This window comes from Plectropomus leopardus, chromosome 4 (genome assembly GCF_026936395.1).
Source record: "Plectropomus leopardus strain MGB_pleo_1.0 chromosome 4, ASM2693639v1, whole genome shotgun sequence".
Taxonomy (NCBI): Eukaryota; Metazoa; Chordata; class Actinopteri; order Perciformes; family Serranidae; genus Plectropomus; species Plectropomus leopardus.
The window spans coordinates 17,397,039-17,415,999 of NC_142179.1; the positions used below are offsets into that span (position 1 = coordinate 17,397,039).

At 40.1% G+C, this 18,961-nt stretch overlaps 2 protein-coding genes across 2 annotated transcripts; one reads left to right on the forward strand and one right to left on the reverse strand.

Moving 5' to 3' along the window:
* Nucleotides 1–213: 213 nt before the first annotated feature.
* On the reverse strand, nucleotides 214–4,855 carry tmed7 (transmembrane p24 trafficking protein 7). Its single transcript, XM_042488574.2, has 4 exons — nucleotides 4,761–4,855; nucleotides 4,247–4,450; nucleotides 3,052–3,297; nucleotides 214–2,315 (listed from the first exon to the last, which is right to left on the reverse strand). The coding sequence occupies exons 2-4, from the start codon at nucleotides 4,403–4,405 to the stop codon at nucleotides 2,079–2,081; spliced, it is 642 nt and encodes a 213-aa protein (XP_042344508.1). The 5' UTR covers nucleotides 4,406–4,450; nucleotides 4,761–4,855; the 3' UTR covers nucleotides 214–2,078.
* A 2,197-nt stretch (nucleotides 4,856–7,052) lies between these two features.
* On the forward strand, nucleotides 7,053–18,242 carry LOC121944188 (RNA-binding protein MEX3B-like). Its single transcript, XM_042487898.2, has 5 exons — nucleotides 7,053–7,822; nucleotides 9,017–9,255; nucleotides 10,227–10,272; nucleotides 12,181–12,908; nucleotides 13,517–18,242. The coding sequence occupies exons 1-5, from the start codon at nucleotides 7,204–7,206 to the stop codon at nucleotides 13,925–13,927; spliced, it is 2,043 nt and encodes a 680-aa protein (XP_042343832.2). The 5' UTR covers nucleotides 7,053–7,203; the 3' UTR covers nucleotides 13,928–18,242.
* The last annotated feature ends 719 nt before the right edge of the window (nucleotides 18,243–18,961 follow it).

Genomic DNA, 18,961 nt, shown 5'->3' on the forward strand with positions numbered 1-18,961 from the left:
AAGACTATTTTTTGCATCAGCAAGGCAAAAACAAATCTATAGTGGGCTAGGACTCGTGCACAGTACTGTACGTGTGCAAACCTGACTGTGATGGCCTTGATTATATCACTCCCTGCAGGATGCAAGAAGAATGGCCAGAGGTTGTATCCAAAAACATGATCTCTTATTGAAAATCAAGTGATTATTAGTTAGGATTAAATAAAAGCATACCCCAACATTTTAACAGAAAGTTTATTTAGCCATCCCAATAACTTAAAAAGTTCCCAGAATGCATCAGAGCTGAAATTGTGTCCAAAAATGACCTGTGCACAAACCCAAAATGTCTACACTGCACCACCTACCAAAACTGACCTTGAACATATGGGGAGAGGGGGAAAGCATAACACAGGAAGAAAAGACAAAACCAGAAGTAATAAATGAATAAAATAAAACACAGATTTTAATTGTTTTCCAGACCTCTAGAATAAGCTCTGACAGTTAAACAAGACCAAACTATAATAAGCGTTGAATTTTTGGTTTCTTTAAGTGGCTGTTTGTCATGACATAAATGTTATATTTGTCTTAAATTCCAATAGTGATGTCTACTAGCTTTTCCAAGATCTGATGTAACCTCAGTCACATTGACTGATGTTGTGAACTACTAATTCAACAGGTGAACTTCAAATTGACTACATTATACTCAGGTATTTCATGTTTCTGCCTTCATGCTTGTTTAAAAACACAATTTGCATTCAGGTTTTTTCAGTGAGACAGTGAGAGAAATAATGCCCCACTAAGTTTCACATCATTTCCTGGCTGAAGCTACTTTACCAGGTTGAACTAAGCCTGCATGTAGTGCTTCTTGCAGGCATAAATATTCAGAGTCCTAGTAATGTATTTAGGCTGTCTAAATCCTTCTTCCCATTCCTTTAGAAATTTAACTAAATTGACAGCAAGGGAATAACATTTCAAATTACAACTACAACTCAGTTATCTTATATTCAAGCAATAATTTGCAAAACAACATGAATTTTACAACAGTGCTGTATAAAACCAAGAGGACAATATCAGCCCACAAAAATAACTTGATACACTTTAAACAGCAAAGGCAGAACTAGACATAACATTGCAAGGGAACCAGTGAAAGACAATGTCTTTATAACAAGTTGTTGCATTTAAAATATCCATCATTGTCACTTAACACACAGAATGTGTCAAACACAGGAATATCAGTCATTTCTTATTTTTGCCTTCCACACTGAGTCACACAGATTAATGTGACTTTTTGTGTGCTCAAATTGAAGAGTAACTTAACCCCAGTGTGTAATCGTGCAAATAGAATCCAAACTGCAAAAACTGACTTAAATATTTTTAAGGAATTGGGTCTGTAGTCACTCCAGGGAGACCATCTGCATCTCTACATTCAATCTTTCAACCCAAATACAAACTGTTTCAAGCGAATATTAGATTAAATGACTGTGTACTCTATGTAAGCTGATAAAAGCACAACACAATGTCTACTCTGTCTCACTTAATACAGTGAGGTTTGATAGCAAATAAAGAAAATGCAACACATTTTTTTATGATCACGTGCAACCTTTGTGGGGAAACCCTCTTTGCCTTGCCAGTGTGGTTTTAGAGACCCAGTGCACTGCAACCACTCTTGGTTTTTTCAGTGCACAGTTTGGGCTGAAAAATGGAACAAATCAGGGAGAAAAGGTTTGAGATGACAGGGGTAGAAAAGGACACAAATAAAATAATACATTTAGAAATCATTATATATTGCTTCAACTATATGACCAGCTGCATTAACTGCCCTCCAGTACAGATAGTTACAAGCAACACAAGAAAGTCTCTCTTCAGGCTTTCTCTTTTACCCCTCAACAACATTTTAAACAAATATAACCTTTTTGCTCAAGACTCATTTGCATGAAGTTTGTATGAATACCAGTGCTGAATGAGGATGACGTGTCAGATTGTACGACCTGGCAGTTTGATATGATCCAATGTCAGGTCAGCACTGATATTCTAACCAACTCCATGCACACGAGCCCAGGTACAAAGAAAGTGATGTATTAGATCCTGAGGCTCAGAGACTGTTACGATCCGACACGCGTCGTAGTGGTCTTCTTGTCAGAGAAGAAACTCCTCAGCAGGACCACCTGACTGATGCTGACCACCAGAAGAATAATGGCCTCTCCAATGGACCAGAACGCAACACGGGTGTTGAGGTCCTCTGCCCGGCTGCGACCCTGGGCCTCACGGAGGCGGAAGTGAGTCTGGTAATCGATGACTGACTTCAGGGCCTCATGGATGGAAACACAGGCTGATTCCATCTGGAAAGGGTTAGGAAATATGGAGGGCAAGACCAAGACAAGATATTTAGATGTGGCTTAAAATCAATGATTGACAAACTAATAACATGATCATTTTAACTTTGATTCACAAACTTGAAAAAAATTGGTGAGCAAAAAAAAAAAACTGAAAACATCCTTTAACTTGTAAAATAAAGGGACATAAATACATACATAAAGTTAATCTTTTTTGAACATTCAACAATTAATGTTCTGTTTCCATCAGATTTTTCAGAAAAGTGTTTCAGAACTGGGTGGTGACTGCTCAAGTCTAAAAAAAATGTTCAGCAGGTTGGACCTCTTTTAGGGTTAAATTGGGAGGAGCCTGGCTGGGAATTTCCGGAAATCACACAGCTATATGCACTTACAGGAACCTCAGAAGTGTTAGTTGTATGACCCTAATGCTAAAAATACAAGCAGTGGTAAAGTGCAGCTCACTACAATAATTACATTTTTGTGACATAGGTCAACATGTCACAGAAATCACAGGACTCTGTTTACTGATTCGCTGCAGGTGTTCTCTGGCTGCACTTTGCCGTTAAAAGTCAAACTATCCTCAGCGTTTGGTTTGGCGGCACTGTGCTGCAAAATCAATCAGCCATATCTTAGAGCGGTCACTGCATGGCAGCTTACTGCAGCCTGTGGAGTGTTTTAAAGTGTATGCTAAACACTGCATAATGATCAAGCTTGTGCATCCACACACACACACACAGCTTACCTGAGTGAGAGCAGTGACTCTGTTCTCATTGGGGAAGAGTGGAGGGTCATCGCCGACCTGGAAGTCAAAGTACACTGTCTTGTGTGTGAAGGTTGAGAACTCATTACTGAAGCAGAACTTGTAGGTGCCGTTCTTGGCTGCCGTGAAGGTAAAGCTGTCATATTGCTTCTTCATCTCCTTGTAGAGTGTAGTCCCTTCTGGGTCCTCCAAACGACAGTCCACATCATAATGACCACCGGTCACCACCTGGAAAAACATACAGACAGGATGACCATCTAGAAAAATGACACGATATTTGTTTTTTCCAAGTCATCATGCATTGTGTCAAGAAGTACGGATATAAAGAAAAGGAGGGGACGATGTGGACAAAACTCATGTCATGATTGCAGGGCTATCAGACTGAGTATCTTAAATTTTGAATATCATTATAATCCAAAATGTTGTGCTTTTCTGGTTTTAAAGGCTGCATAACAGTACAGAGATGTCATTTTCTAAACGTACTAGACTGTTCTAGCTGTTCTTCTAATATTTACTATTTATCAGAAATTTCATTGTGTAAATACTTTGTGAAAGCACTGACAGTTCACCGTAAAATACTGTCACAATGTCGATATTGAAGTATTTGATCAAAAATAGTATTATACTTTATTTTCTCCATATCACTCAGCCCTGTGATGATAGTCACATCAAAATCAGTCAAAGGATGCATTTCACTAGAATACAGCCATCCTATAATTATCTTAAATGTGTACAATTATTCAATATCTCTCAAGATGCAAAAGATTTTAGTCATGTTAAGGCATGAGCAACTGGCATGAAGACATAATATAAATTGAAGAGACCACACACAACATTGTAATAGTAAATCTTCTTCTTATCTTCTACTTATACTGAGCATCCAGACTACACATGTACACACAACGGCGAGGACAGACAAAAGCCCCTGTATGTGTGTAATTTAAAAAAATATATATTTTAAGTGTTGCTGTTATTATGGAAAGTTAATCGTGTAATGATAACCCACATAACTGCTGATATAAACGTGTTCCTAGCCCTGTGTTGTCAATTTTTGAATCCGGATGATGCTTTCAAATGGACAGGCTGGACTCTGTTCCTCAACACTTCAAAATGACAGATTCCCATAAGGACGATTTGTAAAAAGGCTGAACGTTGGGTCAAATGAGGACCCACTCACCTGAAACTCCAGTGTACACTTGGTGCCGATGATGATGTCCTCGTAGAAACACTGCTTGGCGTTGTCTGGCAGCTCAAAAGTTAGCTCAGAGCCTAGCACCCACACACAGAGCAGCTGGGCCGACAGCACCTGCAACAGCACCCGAAAGGCTCCGTACATCCTGAAGACCGAGATCCAAGCTTCAAAGTAAAAACCTGAGTGGACCTGTCGAAACACACATAATCACGTAACAATCTAAAATTTATACCGATGGAGGCAAAAAGACAAAAATGGTGACAAAGCAAACCCGGACATTAATTTCAGCGACAAGCTGTTAGCTTAAAGCTAACGCTAACTAGCTAGGTGCCGGCCTTTATATTTTAGAGACAGAAAGCCACTGGGGATTTGTAACACTTTTTCATAGCTAGTGTATATTTGTATTATGGGCCCGTTTGTGGTCACTTAAGTCAAAGTAAATTCAAACATTAACATTTCTTAATTCATTATTTTGTCTCGGTCAGCATTAGCTACTCACCTCAAAGTGCTCACCCGGATGCAACTAATGCTAAGTAACGTATTACAAAAGTGACACGCTATTGGCTGTCATGGGTAAAAGCCCGCCCCCTACTGCCTCTCATTGGTCGATAAAGAATAGGAGGAATGATTGTGAAATCACGTGGGCCACGTCCACATAATAGTAAAGCATCCTCCTTGTTCAATATACTCCAACGTGGCTGCTATCTATCAGGCTGTGGTTAGATATAAAACTACCAGTGGTGAAATGTAACTTAGTACATTTACTCAAGTACTGTGCTTAAGTAAAAATTTCAGGAACTTGTACTTTACACGAGGCTTTTCTTTTAATCCCACTGTACTACATTTACTAAAAGCTTTAGTTACAAGTACTAAATAAATCGATAGTTTGCGTTAAAACCACAAGAAAAGTGTATACAATATGATATTTTGTTATAAATCAAACTACCCAGTGCATACAAGTACAGCTGAAATAATTAGTTTATTAATGCAATAGCTGACCAAAAACTAATTGGCAACTATTTTGATAAACATGCGAGTCAATTTCTTGTTTCTTTTGTTTCTTTTATATATATATTTGAGTGTTTTTGTTTTGTTTGTTTGTTAGTTTGTTGTTGTTTTTTTTTTAGATTTTTCTTAATTAGGAACTTTTACTTTTCATATTTTAAGTGCCTTTTCCTGATTATACTTCCTTACTTTTACTTAAGTAACATTTTCAATGCAGGACTTTTAACAGATTATTCACGGTGTGGTATTGGTACTTTTATTTAAGTAAATGAACTGAATACTTCCTCCACCACTGAATATTACAAAATTATTTTGTGTTTGGCAGTTTACACAATACCATAAATTTACTCAAAAGGCTGATGTATCAAATAGGTATTTGTATCAACACAGATCTCAAATGATTTGTAGTAGAAGTCCTGAATCATAATATTCATGTAATGTAGCAAAGAGTTATGACACGGTTGTTATTTTTTGGCAATGCCTCAGCTTATGTAGCAATATTTTTACAGAAAGTATGACATCAAAAGAAATGCTCCCTAAGACCTCATGGTATATCAGATGCTTTGCTCCTGTTGAATATTTTGTGTTACTACCTATGAGATGCTTGTGGCGATGAGACAAAGGGTTGTGTCTTCATTCATGTTTTGTATTCTCATGAAAACCACAAAAATACTCCTTATAAAGTTACTGACTTAGAATAGACTCAGGGGTTATCCGAAACAGAGTCAGAAATACTCTGTTCTCTATTCTGAGATCTCACTGAATTATTTCCACAATGCATGTTGGTGTATAGAGCATAGCTAGTGTTGGATACATGTATTCAATGACAAAGTAATGGTGCTTGTAATCAGTTACAGTTACTGAATGAAAACGTTAGGCGCTATTTAATTACAGTTACAAATCAAAATGATGGCGATTACAATTGGGTTACTTTTGAATATATTTTAGAATTGCCATAAGTTACATTATGATTTCATGAAAAATGACTGATCTGATGAACAGATTTAACCATTTTCAAATCATTTTTACTTGTTCTGCTCATATCAACACACAACAATCAGAATGAGATTCAAAACAACTCTAATACACGTTTCATGACCAAAAAGCAGCAGGGAGTAAGAAAAAAAAGTATTCACCTGCCTCTTTCTCTAAACAAATATAAACCAAAGAAAGAAAGAATCAAGAGCCATACCAGTAAGTCACCTTCAACACAGGAAAAGATTCTTCCCGGTAGTTTCATAAAGCCCCTAGTCTATTTTTTCTTTCTTTATTAATTTTCTTAAACTTAAAAATATAATTACAACACTTAAAATCATTCTGTAGAGGATTTCACAGTTTGATGCCAACACATCTGCTTTAATGTAGTCCCTGCAAGCAGGTGCTTATAAAATACATGATTGTCTAATTCTACCTTATTAGCTGTCCCATTTTACCTTAACATGCCAGCAGAGTGATGTAGGGTTTGTCGATGTGTTTTACTGTCCAACATTAATAAAATATTTTACTTAACATATTTTCTTCAAAGAAATTTATCTGAAAACCATGAGTTATATAATTATTACTTGAGATCGTCTGTAGAGTTTTATGTGTTTTGTTTTGGCAGTCTACCAAAAAGTGTCCTACATTACCTGACTTTACCCTTGTTTATTGAACCATTCTCAGGACACAACGCCCCTGTAAGATGCGCGCTGGATGCGTCCTTCTGACAGTTGTGAATACACGTCTGACCCATAAACAAAGTCTCGCGTGAACCAGCGACACGAGATTACAGTGTAGGGAGGGAGGGCTGCATGGAAAGCTGGAGAGACAAAACAAAAGACACACATTTCAACCAACAGGCGCTGGTCGCTTTTTATGTTTTTCCAAACCAAAACAAATTTGATTAACTATTCGTATCGCTTCCCGTTTAACGATAATATTACACAAAGTTTTGCATCATGCCGAGCAGCACGTCTTTGCTGGAGGCCGACGACGAGTCCGAGGTCCCACCGCCGCTAGTGCACGCTTTCGCCGGTATGGGCCTTGAGGAGCACCACGGCACCCAGAGCCAGACCCCCGAACAAGTAGACGAGAACATCTCTTTTCACCGCCACCACCAGCTGCCCCCGGTTTCTCATTTCAGCCTCCTCGGTACGGTCCTAGACTTGAAGCCCCTGCCTCTGCACCGACCGCCCTCGGGAGATGAAGCGAACAAAACGGCAGCGCCCGAGGACGAGGAGCCAGAAGTTGTAGCCGACTCCTCCTCGCTGCTAGCGCAGGCCCACCGCCACCAACACCTCCCATCGGGGCCGGGGGGCTCCGTGATGCCGTCCGGGATGGAGCCGCCGCACATCGAGACGGTGTTGTTGTACAACGGAGACGAGCGGGATGATACTGGAGTCGGCGGCAGCGCCCTGCCATCGGCCGGCAGCATGGCGATGCTACCGCCCGGCGTGTACGGGGAGTCGGGCTACGAGGCCGAGTCTTCGCTGTTGGCTCGGCGAAAGAGCGTCAACACAACCGAGTGTGTGGCGGTGCCGAGCTCCGAGCACGTCGCGGAGATTGTGGGCAGACAGGGTGAGTCTTTGTTGTCTCTCGGATGTTTTTGGCTGGATCGATTAGCTGATGTTAATTCGCTATTGGGAGTTAGGACGAAACTTGGTAGGAAGATAGTTCAGGCAGCAGTAAAGTCAGAAAAATAAGATATACACAGCAATGAAACGGGTCAGACTTATATAGTTAATTGATTGAATAATTGTGGTTGTATAAAAAGAAAAAAAACACATTCAGGAGTGAACATGTCGCTAAATTAATTTTGTCTGAAGTGGGAACTAACGTTAGTTAACTAGCTAAAGTTAGCTAGTAACTTATTGTTTTCAGCAGCACTAACACCAGCAACTCCGCGCTATTTTACATCACTAGCGACCATTTTTATAAGTTACATTTTTTTACGTGGGACATCTGTCTAGCTTTGTATAGATGAAATATTAAAAACGACCTGTAATTTAATTAAATTGTCACTTAGCTTTTTCAGGCACAACAGTTAGCTTGAAACCAGCTAGCTTAGCACTCCTCCTAACTGGGTCAACACCACACTCGCCCACCCTCAACAAAACTTTGCATCACAAGTTTTATAAATCACCAGATTCCCCTGTGTTTTCTTGCTTTGACAGTTTGTCGGTATGATGGATGTTTCGTCTGTGCTCTGCAGACAGTGAGTCTGTCCTCAGCCGTGCCTGGTCGTGCTAAACCAGGCTGGGCTTTGTCTCGGAGGAGAGCATGAAGAGCAGTGTGCTGGTCACCATTGCTTTGCCACATCAGCTGCAGGATGTAGTTAGCTCCGTGACATAACCGAGACTTCTGAGTTCAGCTAAACACGACCAGCTTTTCTTAGATATCCAGCGCCTTAATTTGGTCTTTTACATAAACTTTACATAGCTCTATGGTAGGGTAGGGAGAGTGTCATTATGTCGTCTTTGAGACGAGTTGGGGGAGGGTGCACACAGACTGCAGTGTTGACAACAACAGGAAATGGCTCTGGTAATGATGTTGGACTCTCCACCACAGCTGAAAGGAATATTTAATTTATTAGATATGCAACTTTTAGATGGCATTGGTGATTGGAAACTGAAATTGCCTGTGCTATAATTTTTTAATAGTTCATCATCTAAGAATAATATGATGTGTGATGTAATGTGGTATATTTTAAAAAGTGAATCAGAAATGGTCCAATATGCCTTTCCTTTGCTCTCTTTAACTTGCCCCTCACAGGCTGTAAGATTAAGGCACTGCGAGCCAAGACCAACACCTACATTAAGACACCGGTGAGGGGGGAGCAGCCTGTCTTTGTTGTGACGGGACGCAAAGAAGATGTGGCCATGGCTAAGCGGGAGATCCTGTCTGCAGCCGAGCATTTCTCCCTCATCAGAGCCTCCCGGAACAAGACAGGGCCTCTGACTGCTGTAACCGGTCCAGGAACCCCCTCTCTACCTGGACAGACGACCATTCAGGTCAGCAAATTAGGTTATGAGTCATAGTTTTGTTCACTGTCAAAGACACGAATGAGACTAGGAATGTCCTGATTGGCTCAAAAGGATTGGTAGTAGGTCCAATCAATGCATTTTCAGTTGATAAAGATTGGTTTGTTTGTTTGGTTTTGTTTGTTTATTTGTGAGCATGTGCCGCCCCCGACCCTTGGTTTACGTCCACCATCACACAGGTGTCGTAAACAGATATCAGGATTTGCAGCAGATATTCAACTTTTATTGTAATGTTGCCACTCTAATAAGCAGAGACTGATTTACTTTCACATTCAACTTGAAGCTGTTACACAATTTTTTTATTCATTTTTAGTGAACTGGTTTTATGCTGTAATAGCGGAACTGTAACATTCCCAGTCATCACAAATAAAAATCTGTCAAGGTTCAGTTGTAACACTGCTTTGAAGGAGAATTATGATATATTACTTTTTTATAGTGTTCTGTACTTTTACTACAATGCTACACTAAGTGGATTTGAGAATAATTTCAGAGGATATTTTTTTAATTTGTTTACTTTATTTTGTAAAAAAAAAACAAAACCTAGGAACTGTTTGAATGCAGACATTTATTTCTTGTTACATTGCAGAACTCTCAAGCATAAACACTAGATTAATTTTAATACGTTTAAAGTACTTGGAAATGCATTGTGCAGCTGTATTATCCAGGTAAATGCAAGTAGCGGATTGGGACTCGGTATCAGCAGATACTCAATATCAAATGGCCTGGACTGGATCTGGGGCAAAAAATAAGTAAATAACTTGATCCCTAAAACAGACATTCTCATGCAGTAAATCACATTATGTGCAGTCATTATAATACAGTGTTGAGTACGTCACCATCCAGGGGCATTTGTCTATAAAGGAGCCTCTCTGTGTTTTATGTTATGTTAGGTCTGCCATTTAAAATGTGTATAGTTACCCTGTGTCATTTCAACCCAACAGGTGCGGGTACCATATCGTGTTGTTGGGCTGGTTGTGGGTCCCAAAGGTGAGTCATTCATCCTGTTTTTCTAATTTTTATTTATTTATTTATTTATTTATTTTTTTACAGCTGCTGTACTTCATGTTGTAACAGGAGTCTGAAAGATTTTAGCTTTGGTAACTGCTTTGATTGGGATTTTTAGTGTGAATGAGAAAAAACAAGCTTGTACAACAATAGTTTACACTGGTATGGACAGGTGTGTGAAGTTTTTAGATTTTTTTTATAGAATGGTAGGAGAGATACAAATATTTACAAGAAATTAGTATATTTTAAATGAGTTTACTTATTATTCACATTTAATTTGTATTATGAAAGTACTACACTGCTTGATTCCGAAATAATAAATGGAGCACGTTGCTGTAATAGAGAATACTCTCCATAAGACATTTTCTGAGCATTTAAAGGAAATTGTGAATTATCTCATGTTTTGTCCTCAGCTTCTGACAGCTTTGGAAAAGTTACATAAATTAAATAACTATTATATAGATTATATTATATATAGTTACATAATTGTGCTCAGCTCTACTTTTGCTATCACAGAGTCTTTAACCCCTTGCCCTGTTGACATTAGCGCCTCAGTGTCAGAAAGTCCTGGGGTTGATTTGTAAATTGAAGTGCAGCGGTTCTCAACCATGTGCCATTAGGCTGGAGAGGGTGAGATAACCCGTCAAAATGACAACAAATATGGAAATGGTGAGGAAATGCTATACAACATGCACAAACCAAGAGGCAGCGTGGACTTTTAATATTCAATATTTGGGGTTTACAAGCATTAACATAAAACATGTCTGTTACTTGCACATTCGTTTTGTGAATTTGCTCTCAGATTGTTCAGTGTTTTTCAAATATATAGTATAGGCATTTGAAAAGTTGCTACACACGCCTGAAAGTCTTAGTGTTGTGGTTAGATGCTATGTGTTTTAGCATGCTGAGTCACCAGGACGGCCCGCACTTCAGCCCTATAATTACTGCACAGCCGTGTTTTTCCAGTTTCAATGTCAGAAATTGTTGTCAGAAAAAAAAACCAAGTGTAGTTACTGTAGGACTGTACCCGACTCAGAATTATGCCACTCGAGTCAGATTTGGCTGGTCAATATGAATGTTTGACGATTTGTCTTTTTTTGTTGTGCCGTGTGCAACAACAATTTTGTCGACACCAGACATCAAACAAAAGCCAGAGAGTTTATCGTATTAAGTTTCTGTGAGCTGCAAATTCACCACATCTCAGGAGAAGAGAGGAGATGATGTTTTCTGAGAGCCTCACGGTGCAGAGCTCTACTCTCTGTGTCGCTGCCTGTGTATTTGCAGTTGCCTGTACCAAAGAGTAGTGAGAAAGGGAAGAGTGCTCACTCCGCTCCAAAATCTGGAGACCAAAACATCCCCAGAAGTGCACTGCACAGGACACTGACCAGCAATTAACAAAACAAAGTGACTTGAATCAATCTCAGTCAACTGAGGGGGGTCTCCAACTGATGATTTGAATCTGACTTTAAAGGGGAAGCCTTAACTTTCCTGAAAATACATAATGCTCTTAATGTGACTGTGCAGTCTTAAGTATTATTCTGCTTGGGCCAATTTGTCAACTTGACACACTCGGGTCACACTGTAGTTAGGAGGGAATAATGAGAGACACAGAGAGCTGTTCTCCAGCTAATGTATTCAACACTGTTAACATCATTTTCAACAACATTAACATAATTTTCTTCTCGACACAAAACTGTTGTTTTCTATTCTCGGCATATCAGTTGCTCGCTCTCAGTTGTATATTTCTTAGGAATGGTCACACATGTCATGCGTGAAACTAAATTTAATGGTGCACTCTTGACATACATGCAGCCATGTGACCAGAGCAGTTTTTTTAACCAAGTGTCATATTTTGAAGTACAAGGGTCTTGGTCTGGTCATATCTTTCAGGGGCCACCATCAAACGTATTCAGCAACAGACCCACACCTACATTGTGACGCCAAGTCGTGACAAAGAGCCGGTGTTCGAGGTCACCGGGATGCCAGAGAACGTGGACCGGGCGAGGGATGAGATAGAGGCGCACATCGCCCTCCGCACAGGAACCTGTGGAGGCATTGAGGCTCCTGGTGTGGACAACAATGACTTTCAATTCAACGGGACAGATGTCAGCTTTGAGCACTCTGCACCACCAGTTGGGTTGGGGGAGGCCGGGTGGCTTCATGCCGGTGCATCATCACCGAGTGGTGGTGGTGGCTTGCTGCCAGTGAGCATCAACGGTACTCAGCGAATCAATAGCAATATTAACAGTGGTGTCAGGATGTCTTCCACCTACCGCAACGACAGCTCCAGTTCTCTGGGCAGCGGCTCCAGCTCAGCTGATTCTGTGTACGGTAACGGTAACCGGATGGCAGATTTCAGCCCGACCTGTCAGTTTAACGCTAATGCAAACAACAACAACAACAGTACTGGCGGCAGTACAAGTTTCTGGTTTGGTGAGAGCCTTCTTCCTATAGGGTCTGAGGAGCTGGTCAGCCTGGGAAGCGGTGCCTCCTCCTCAGGATTTGACCCGTTAACCATCTCAACTGCCCATGCCCCGCACGCTTCTGCACAGCCACAAATCTGGAGCCCCTTTGTGGACCACCAACACCCCCAGGCCTTTGATGCTCGTCAGTCTCAGGTAGGTGAAATTCAGCAGTTGTAGCAGTTCATGGCCTCCTGTGCAGAATTAATAGAAGTATTTCACCGAAATAACGAGTCCTCATATAAAACTAGGCTGTCTCTGCAGCAGAAAGACGCAAATACTTTTGAAATTGGTGCTACATGACCGGGAAAACTGAGCAAAAAGATTCTTTTACTCAAGAAGTAGAAAACCAACAAATTCCAGAAAGCATTACGCCTTACCAGACACTCCCACTGGTGGGCGACAAAATGTGGACTGGCCTTAGTGAAACAATGGCGTCCAGGGATCTTCCATTACAGTTAAATGGTAGGCTCAAACATGTTTCTGAAAACATTGGAGGTGAGAAACAACACAAGCTGAAACCGTGTTTATTCTGCTGTAAAAATGGGCATTGTAACATGGGGGTCATTCAGGGTGGTCATTTGAGGAACTGCAGTTTTTGGCACCTCTGTGTTGGCTTCATTTATCATCCTAGGATGTTGCAAAGAAAGACCAAGGGCAAAGTCTGTGCAGTGACACTAGCAGCCCAGAAAAACTCATTAAGAAATTTAAGAAACACACTATATGTTCAAGTCATTAATAACTGTTGTTATTGATCTCTCTAGACAAGTCAGCCTGGGACGCCCCGACTCTCTCCGACCTTCTCTGGGACAGATGCCTTGGAGCACCCTCAGGCCCAGCGAGTTCACCGAGGGCCTTTTGGCTCAGCCGGGACCCTCGATGCCCACAGGTTCCCCTCTTACAGCTCCGCCTTCTCCTCCTCCAGCGAAAGCACCGCCTCCTCCTCCTCCCCTCCCGAATCCTCCCTCTCCTATCGACCGGGGCTCGGATCAGCAGGAAGAGGACAGGAGATATGCATCCACTGTATGGATAACCAGGTGATCGCTGCCTTGGTTCCCTGCGGCCATAACCTCTTCTGTCTAGATTGTGCCACCCATATATGCCAGGGTCCAGACGCTGTTTGTCCTGTGTGCCTGTCCCCGGTCACACAGGCCATTCAGCTCCGTAACATGTGATTTTAATCTATTTACTTTGATGGCTGATGAGGGATCAGCCTCCCCAACACTTCAAATTCATAACGTGTGGGGAAATTACAAAACTGACCCCCAATCAGTGTCTAAGTTTGTCCTCACCCCTGTTTTGTCCAAGCTGGTGTTTGATTGACAAAGGTGAGGGAGAATAGGTGACTAGGAATGATCTGTATTTAGGGCATGGGTGAGGGTGTTCAGCCCGTTCATGTGCCTGCTATTGTGAAGTCTTCTTCTATGATTGATTGATTTGATCAATGGGAGGGTTGGGAACCCTCTGTGTAGCATTGGGTGGGGTGGGATATATATATATATATATTTTTTTTTTGCTCATCATGATTTTGATTTTCTTCGCCCTGACACATCTAGTTATCAGTTTTCCTGTATTTTATCAACTTGTTTAAATGTACTTTGAATTCTATTAGATACATAATTTTGGCTTTTGGGTCAAAGTTATATTTTGTCTACATCTCAAAACTTTTGCCCGTTTTTTTTTTAAATCATTCGCTGCTATAGTTTTTATGTGCTGAAAATCGCCCCTTTGCCTCTCATTTATTGTGCTCACGGCAAACTAAGTAAAATAGCAGAAGTGAGCAAGTTTACATTTAGTGAGTCCCACATATGAATATGTATAAACTAATAGTATTCTCCTGGTTCCCACAGAATTTAAATGCCTACCGTGGTAAACTGGATACCGTAAATTGCTTACGTCAGGCCCGCAAGGTGCAACTTTAAACAGTATATGATGTTTACATGCTCCAGATCATAAATCAGAATTTGGGTATCGCCGAGTTTGAGAACATATTGATACAAGTGCATAAACACCCACAAAGGGTTTTTTTTAACCAAGTGTGTCAAAGTGGTCACTGTGAAGATGTCACACTCCAGTAAGCCTCTCACAGCAGACGCTTTGACTTGTTACTGTAGGAAAAGCGCAGGTGTTTCTAATGATACTAATGACGGCTCTGTTCTTGTCAAGTGCTCCAGTGTGAGTGACAGTGAGCAAGCATGCAGGATACAAGCAGGGTTTCTGCTTTTCCATAACTTTTCTATACAATATAATCCCATTTCCGTGACTTTATTTCAGTAGGTTAAAGTAGGTGGGCCGATCATTGTATGCAGGAACGGATTGGTTGAGTTCAGATTGGCTTGTAGCTCTACTGATGCTCGCTGTGCTGGTAGACACAGTAACGTTATCTGATCAGCCGGGAAATATGCGCAGACGTTAGATCTGTGCAGCAGCCTTTTGGTTGTCTTAATATTTTTCCCTTTAGCACGGGTGACCAGATCTGCTTCCCCCCTGCTGTCAACATCAAATGTTTAGGTGAACAGCTGACATGCAGCGTGGCTTTCGTCCGCCTCTCTTGAGCCAAGTATTACATTTCTCATTTTAGAGCCATACATAATTAAACACGCGCTTCCTTGGCATTTGCGGATAAGCAGACTGTGAGTGCTCACTGACTTAACTCAGTCATTACGCATTCCACCACAAACTAGCTGCATACCCCAATGTGTATCTACTAGGACCATTTCAACGGTCCGACAGCGCAGCGTTAAATAAGTAATACAGGGAAGGTGTTTTGTGTAATGTCAGACATATTTGGGGAACATATTTTGACAATAGCCTTAAGAATGTATATTCAAAACTTTTCCAAAAAAATACATTAATTTCAAACTGTTTCCAGGCCTGGAAAACATTTTTTCCAATTGTCTAACCTAACTGGCACAGCCCTGCACAAGGATCCTGAAATCAAAGCAGCTAATTAGAATTCAGCCATCATTACTTTTATTATTTACACCTGTGTTGTTGCTACTGTGGCATGTAAAAATGGCCTCTGTGAAAAATTAAGATTAACTTTATTGTCCCACAAAGTGAGCAACCTCTTGTTGCTTCAGGTTTCTTTCTTTCCCAGACCAGAGTCTGTGGGTACGCCTTTTTTGTAAAGTACCAGGATGTTACACCACTTCAGTATCGCCACATTGCTTTCCATTTCTACTTTAAAAAAAAAACTGTTTACGGTAAACTTGTGCCTAATTCTGTTCTGACTACACAAAAAGAGACAACTGGTTCAGCGGACGCACAGTGTTGCTCTGTCTTAAAACAAACGTGGCCTTTTTGGAAAGCCTGTAATTAACTGACAACACTATCTACAAATCCAGATCTGGGCTCAAATGAACACACGCTGACTGAACCCCGGTCTTAATGTATTTGTCGAAGTTCAATTTCTTAAAAGCATCTCGGTGGAACAAAGGTATTATATTGCAGGGATGCTTTCTTTTGCTTCCTATTTTTGTTGAGCCTTAGTATTGCCACCTATTGCTTTATCTTTTTTTTTTAGCGCCAAACACTCCCATTTTTTTTGTTCCATAATTTTAAGCCTTTTTGTTTGTTTCTTAATTGCATTGTTGTTTGGGGAAACCATGTGCTGGTTTTCAGAAAGATGTGCACAGCTTGTACCTATGGAAACATTCCTCCTCCCCTGTATTGCAGCCACTTTTGTAAATGGTATAATTTAATGGGGAAACCTCGCCTGGGAGCCAAAAAGCTGTTTGTTTTTTTAATAACTACTATGAAAACAGCTGTAATCTGAAACAAATCCCCAACAGCCATTCTTTCACCTGAACTGCTCCACCCTGTGGACGCTCATCACAGCCATTTAGAGTTGGGACACGGTCGGCAAAATTGGGATGCAAAATTTAGACGGTGGCCACCCATGTCTTGTCTACCAGGCCTATGCAAAAATGCGTCTCAGTATGTTTACTTGAGGAAGCACCAGATATATTAAACTCCTCGGGTTTTCATTACAGAGCTCCAAACACCTTGAGCATAAACTTGTAGACACACTCTTCTCTTTTTACTACATTTCAGTCGGGGTTAACCTTCATTACCTGCTCTTACGTATTGACGAGATGTTTCAAAGGCACACGCTTCTCTGTGGAGTCTCATCATTTGTTTTTGTCCTGTGCCCTACTGAGCACAGCCATATCTTATCACACTATTGACAAGTTTGGACTCAAAAAAAAAAAGAAACAAACAAACAGTCTGACCTTTGCTTTCCCCCTTCATCATGTGCATCTGTCCAGTCCTCCACCTGAAAATTTAAGAAAAGGTACAAATTGGTGGAAATCATCTCAAATCCTTTAGCTTTAAACACCAGTGTCTCCAGACTTTGTTTTACAGGATTGAATGAGTTGACGGACATTTTGAAGGGAAAGCGGCTGGAATGGTTTCATCTTGGACTGTGCTGACACTACATAAGGTCAATACTGTTGCTTTACTCTGTGGACATTGGACCGCAGTCCGTCTAGCATTCCAGCTGAAAACAGTATTTGGGAGTTATTCTATTGCTTAGATCTGTTTATTAAATATCGTCTTTCGGGGATGATTGAGCTTTCTCGAGGAAATGGAACCGAATGAGTCCCAAAAGTGCAAAAAACCCATCTGCTTCTGTCCCCTCGGGTCTTCTCTCCGTCCTTTTTATTTCACTTCTCTTGGCTCTACGAAGGGTTGATCTTTTTGCTCTCTTACTCTCTCTGAGGGAATGCAATACACTGTCGGCCCTCAGATTATTAATATGAATCTATTGACATTTTTGTGTATGTATTATGATATTACTGTTAATGACTGATAAATATACAGAACTTATTTTTATTTTGTTACATTTCATATATACATAAATATATCTATATTAAAATGTTTACAATAAGATTTTTAAAAAATTTTTTTTTTTAACTTTTTTTCTGAGTGATTAAGTGAATGAAGAGTTGGAAACCCAGAAATGTTGCAGGAGAAGGGTGTTGATGCTATCTGCTTGTAGTCTAGTTCTTAGTTTACAGTATTGATGATAATAGTATTGATAGCTGCCGTTTAACCTAGTGGAAAATGGAATGTGCATCACGAGCATGTCTTCATAATGTACCGCCAATGTAAAAGTCACACTGCAACTGTAAAAAGGCCAAGGATTCAAGCTGCCTGTCATGTCTGTACGCCACCAAATTAAGAAAGGTATACTGTAAAATGTATCTTAGATTATCTATATATAAATAATACATATATTGTTAAGATGTACCAACAGTTCAAAGTATTTGCTAATTTTACTACAATTTTGTTATGTATATGTAGGGGGAGTCTTATGGCATATAAATTCTTCAAATTGAGTCAGGAGTTTAAAAGCAGACTATATTTTATAACGGCCTTTTAAGTTATTGCGGCCAAAGCACTGATATATATTTGCTGTAAAGAGAATTTAAGAGTTTTATTTTTCTGATATTAAAGTTACTTAATAAAGACAGTTTCATTTTAGGATGTGTCAGACTGCTGTGATTCATTTATTGTTTAAAATGGTATTTTAATGTTTGTGTTTGCACCTTCCACATGCAGTATCCTTTTTATGAATGTTAGGGACAATGCTTTTTGAGGAACCTGGGGCCCATTTCACCAATTATGTAACATGCAATAATGTCCTGAACAATTACTTATTAGTCACAAATAGGATGACTTTTGACTCAACTTCAAAAAATGACGACTTGTGACTTGACTTGAATTTTAACACCAATAACTTCACTTAGACCTCAGACTTCTGACTTAAATATTTATTTAAAAGGTGTACCACGAATAAATTAATTGGCCTTTATTTCCCCAAAGAAACTTCCATTAACATGATTTATTCCCAGCAAGATGACACTTTGACCAAATCCAACATCTGGTGAAGTTGCAGGAGAGAACAATGAAGAACAAATGTTGTGTTACTGAACGTAAGACCATTTTAATCTGGGCACAAAAACTACACACTGGTCAACAAAATCCATATTGCAGTATGTAAAATGTGCAGACAACATGCGACAAACTCCAACAAACTTGTTTGAACAAGTACAAAGTTCTAAAAAAAACTGATTAAGTATTAATTGTTTGTTGAAATATTTATTTTATTTAACCTTTATTTAACAGTCCCATTGAGATTCAAAATCTTTTCAAGGGCATTCTGGCCAAGATAGCAGCATGACAAATTTCACATAAAAGAA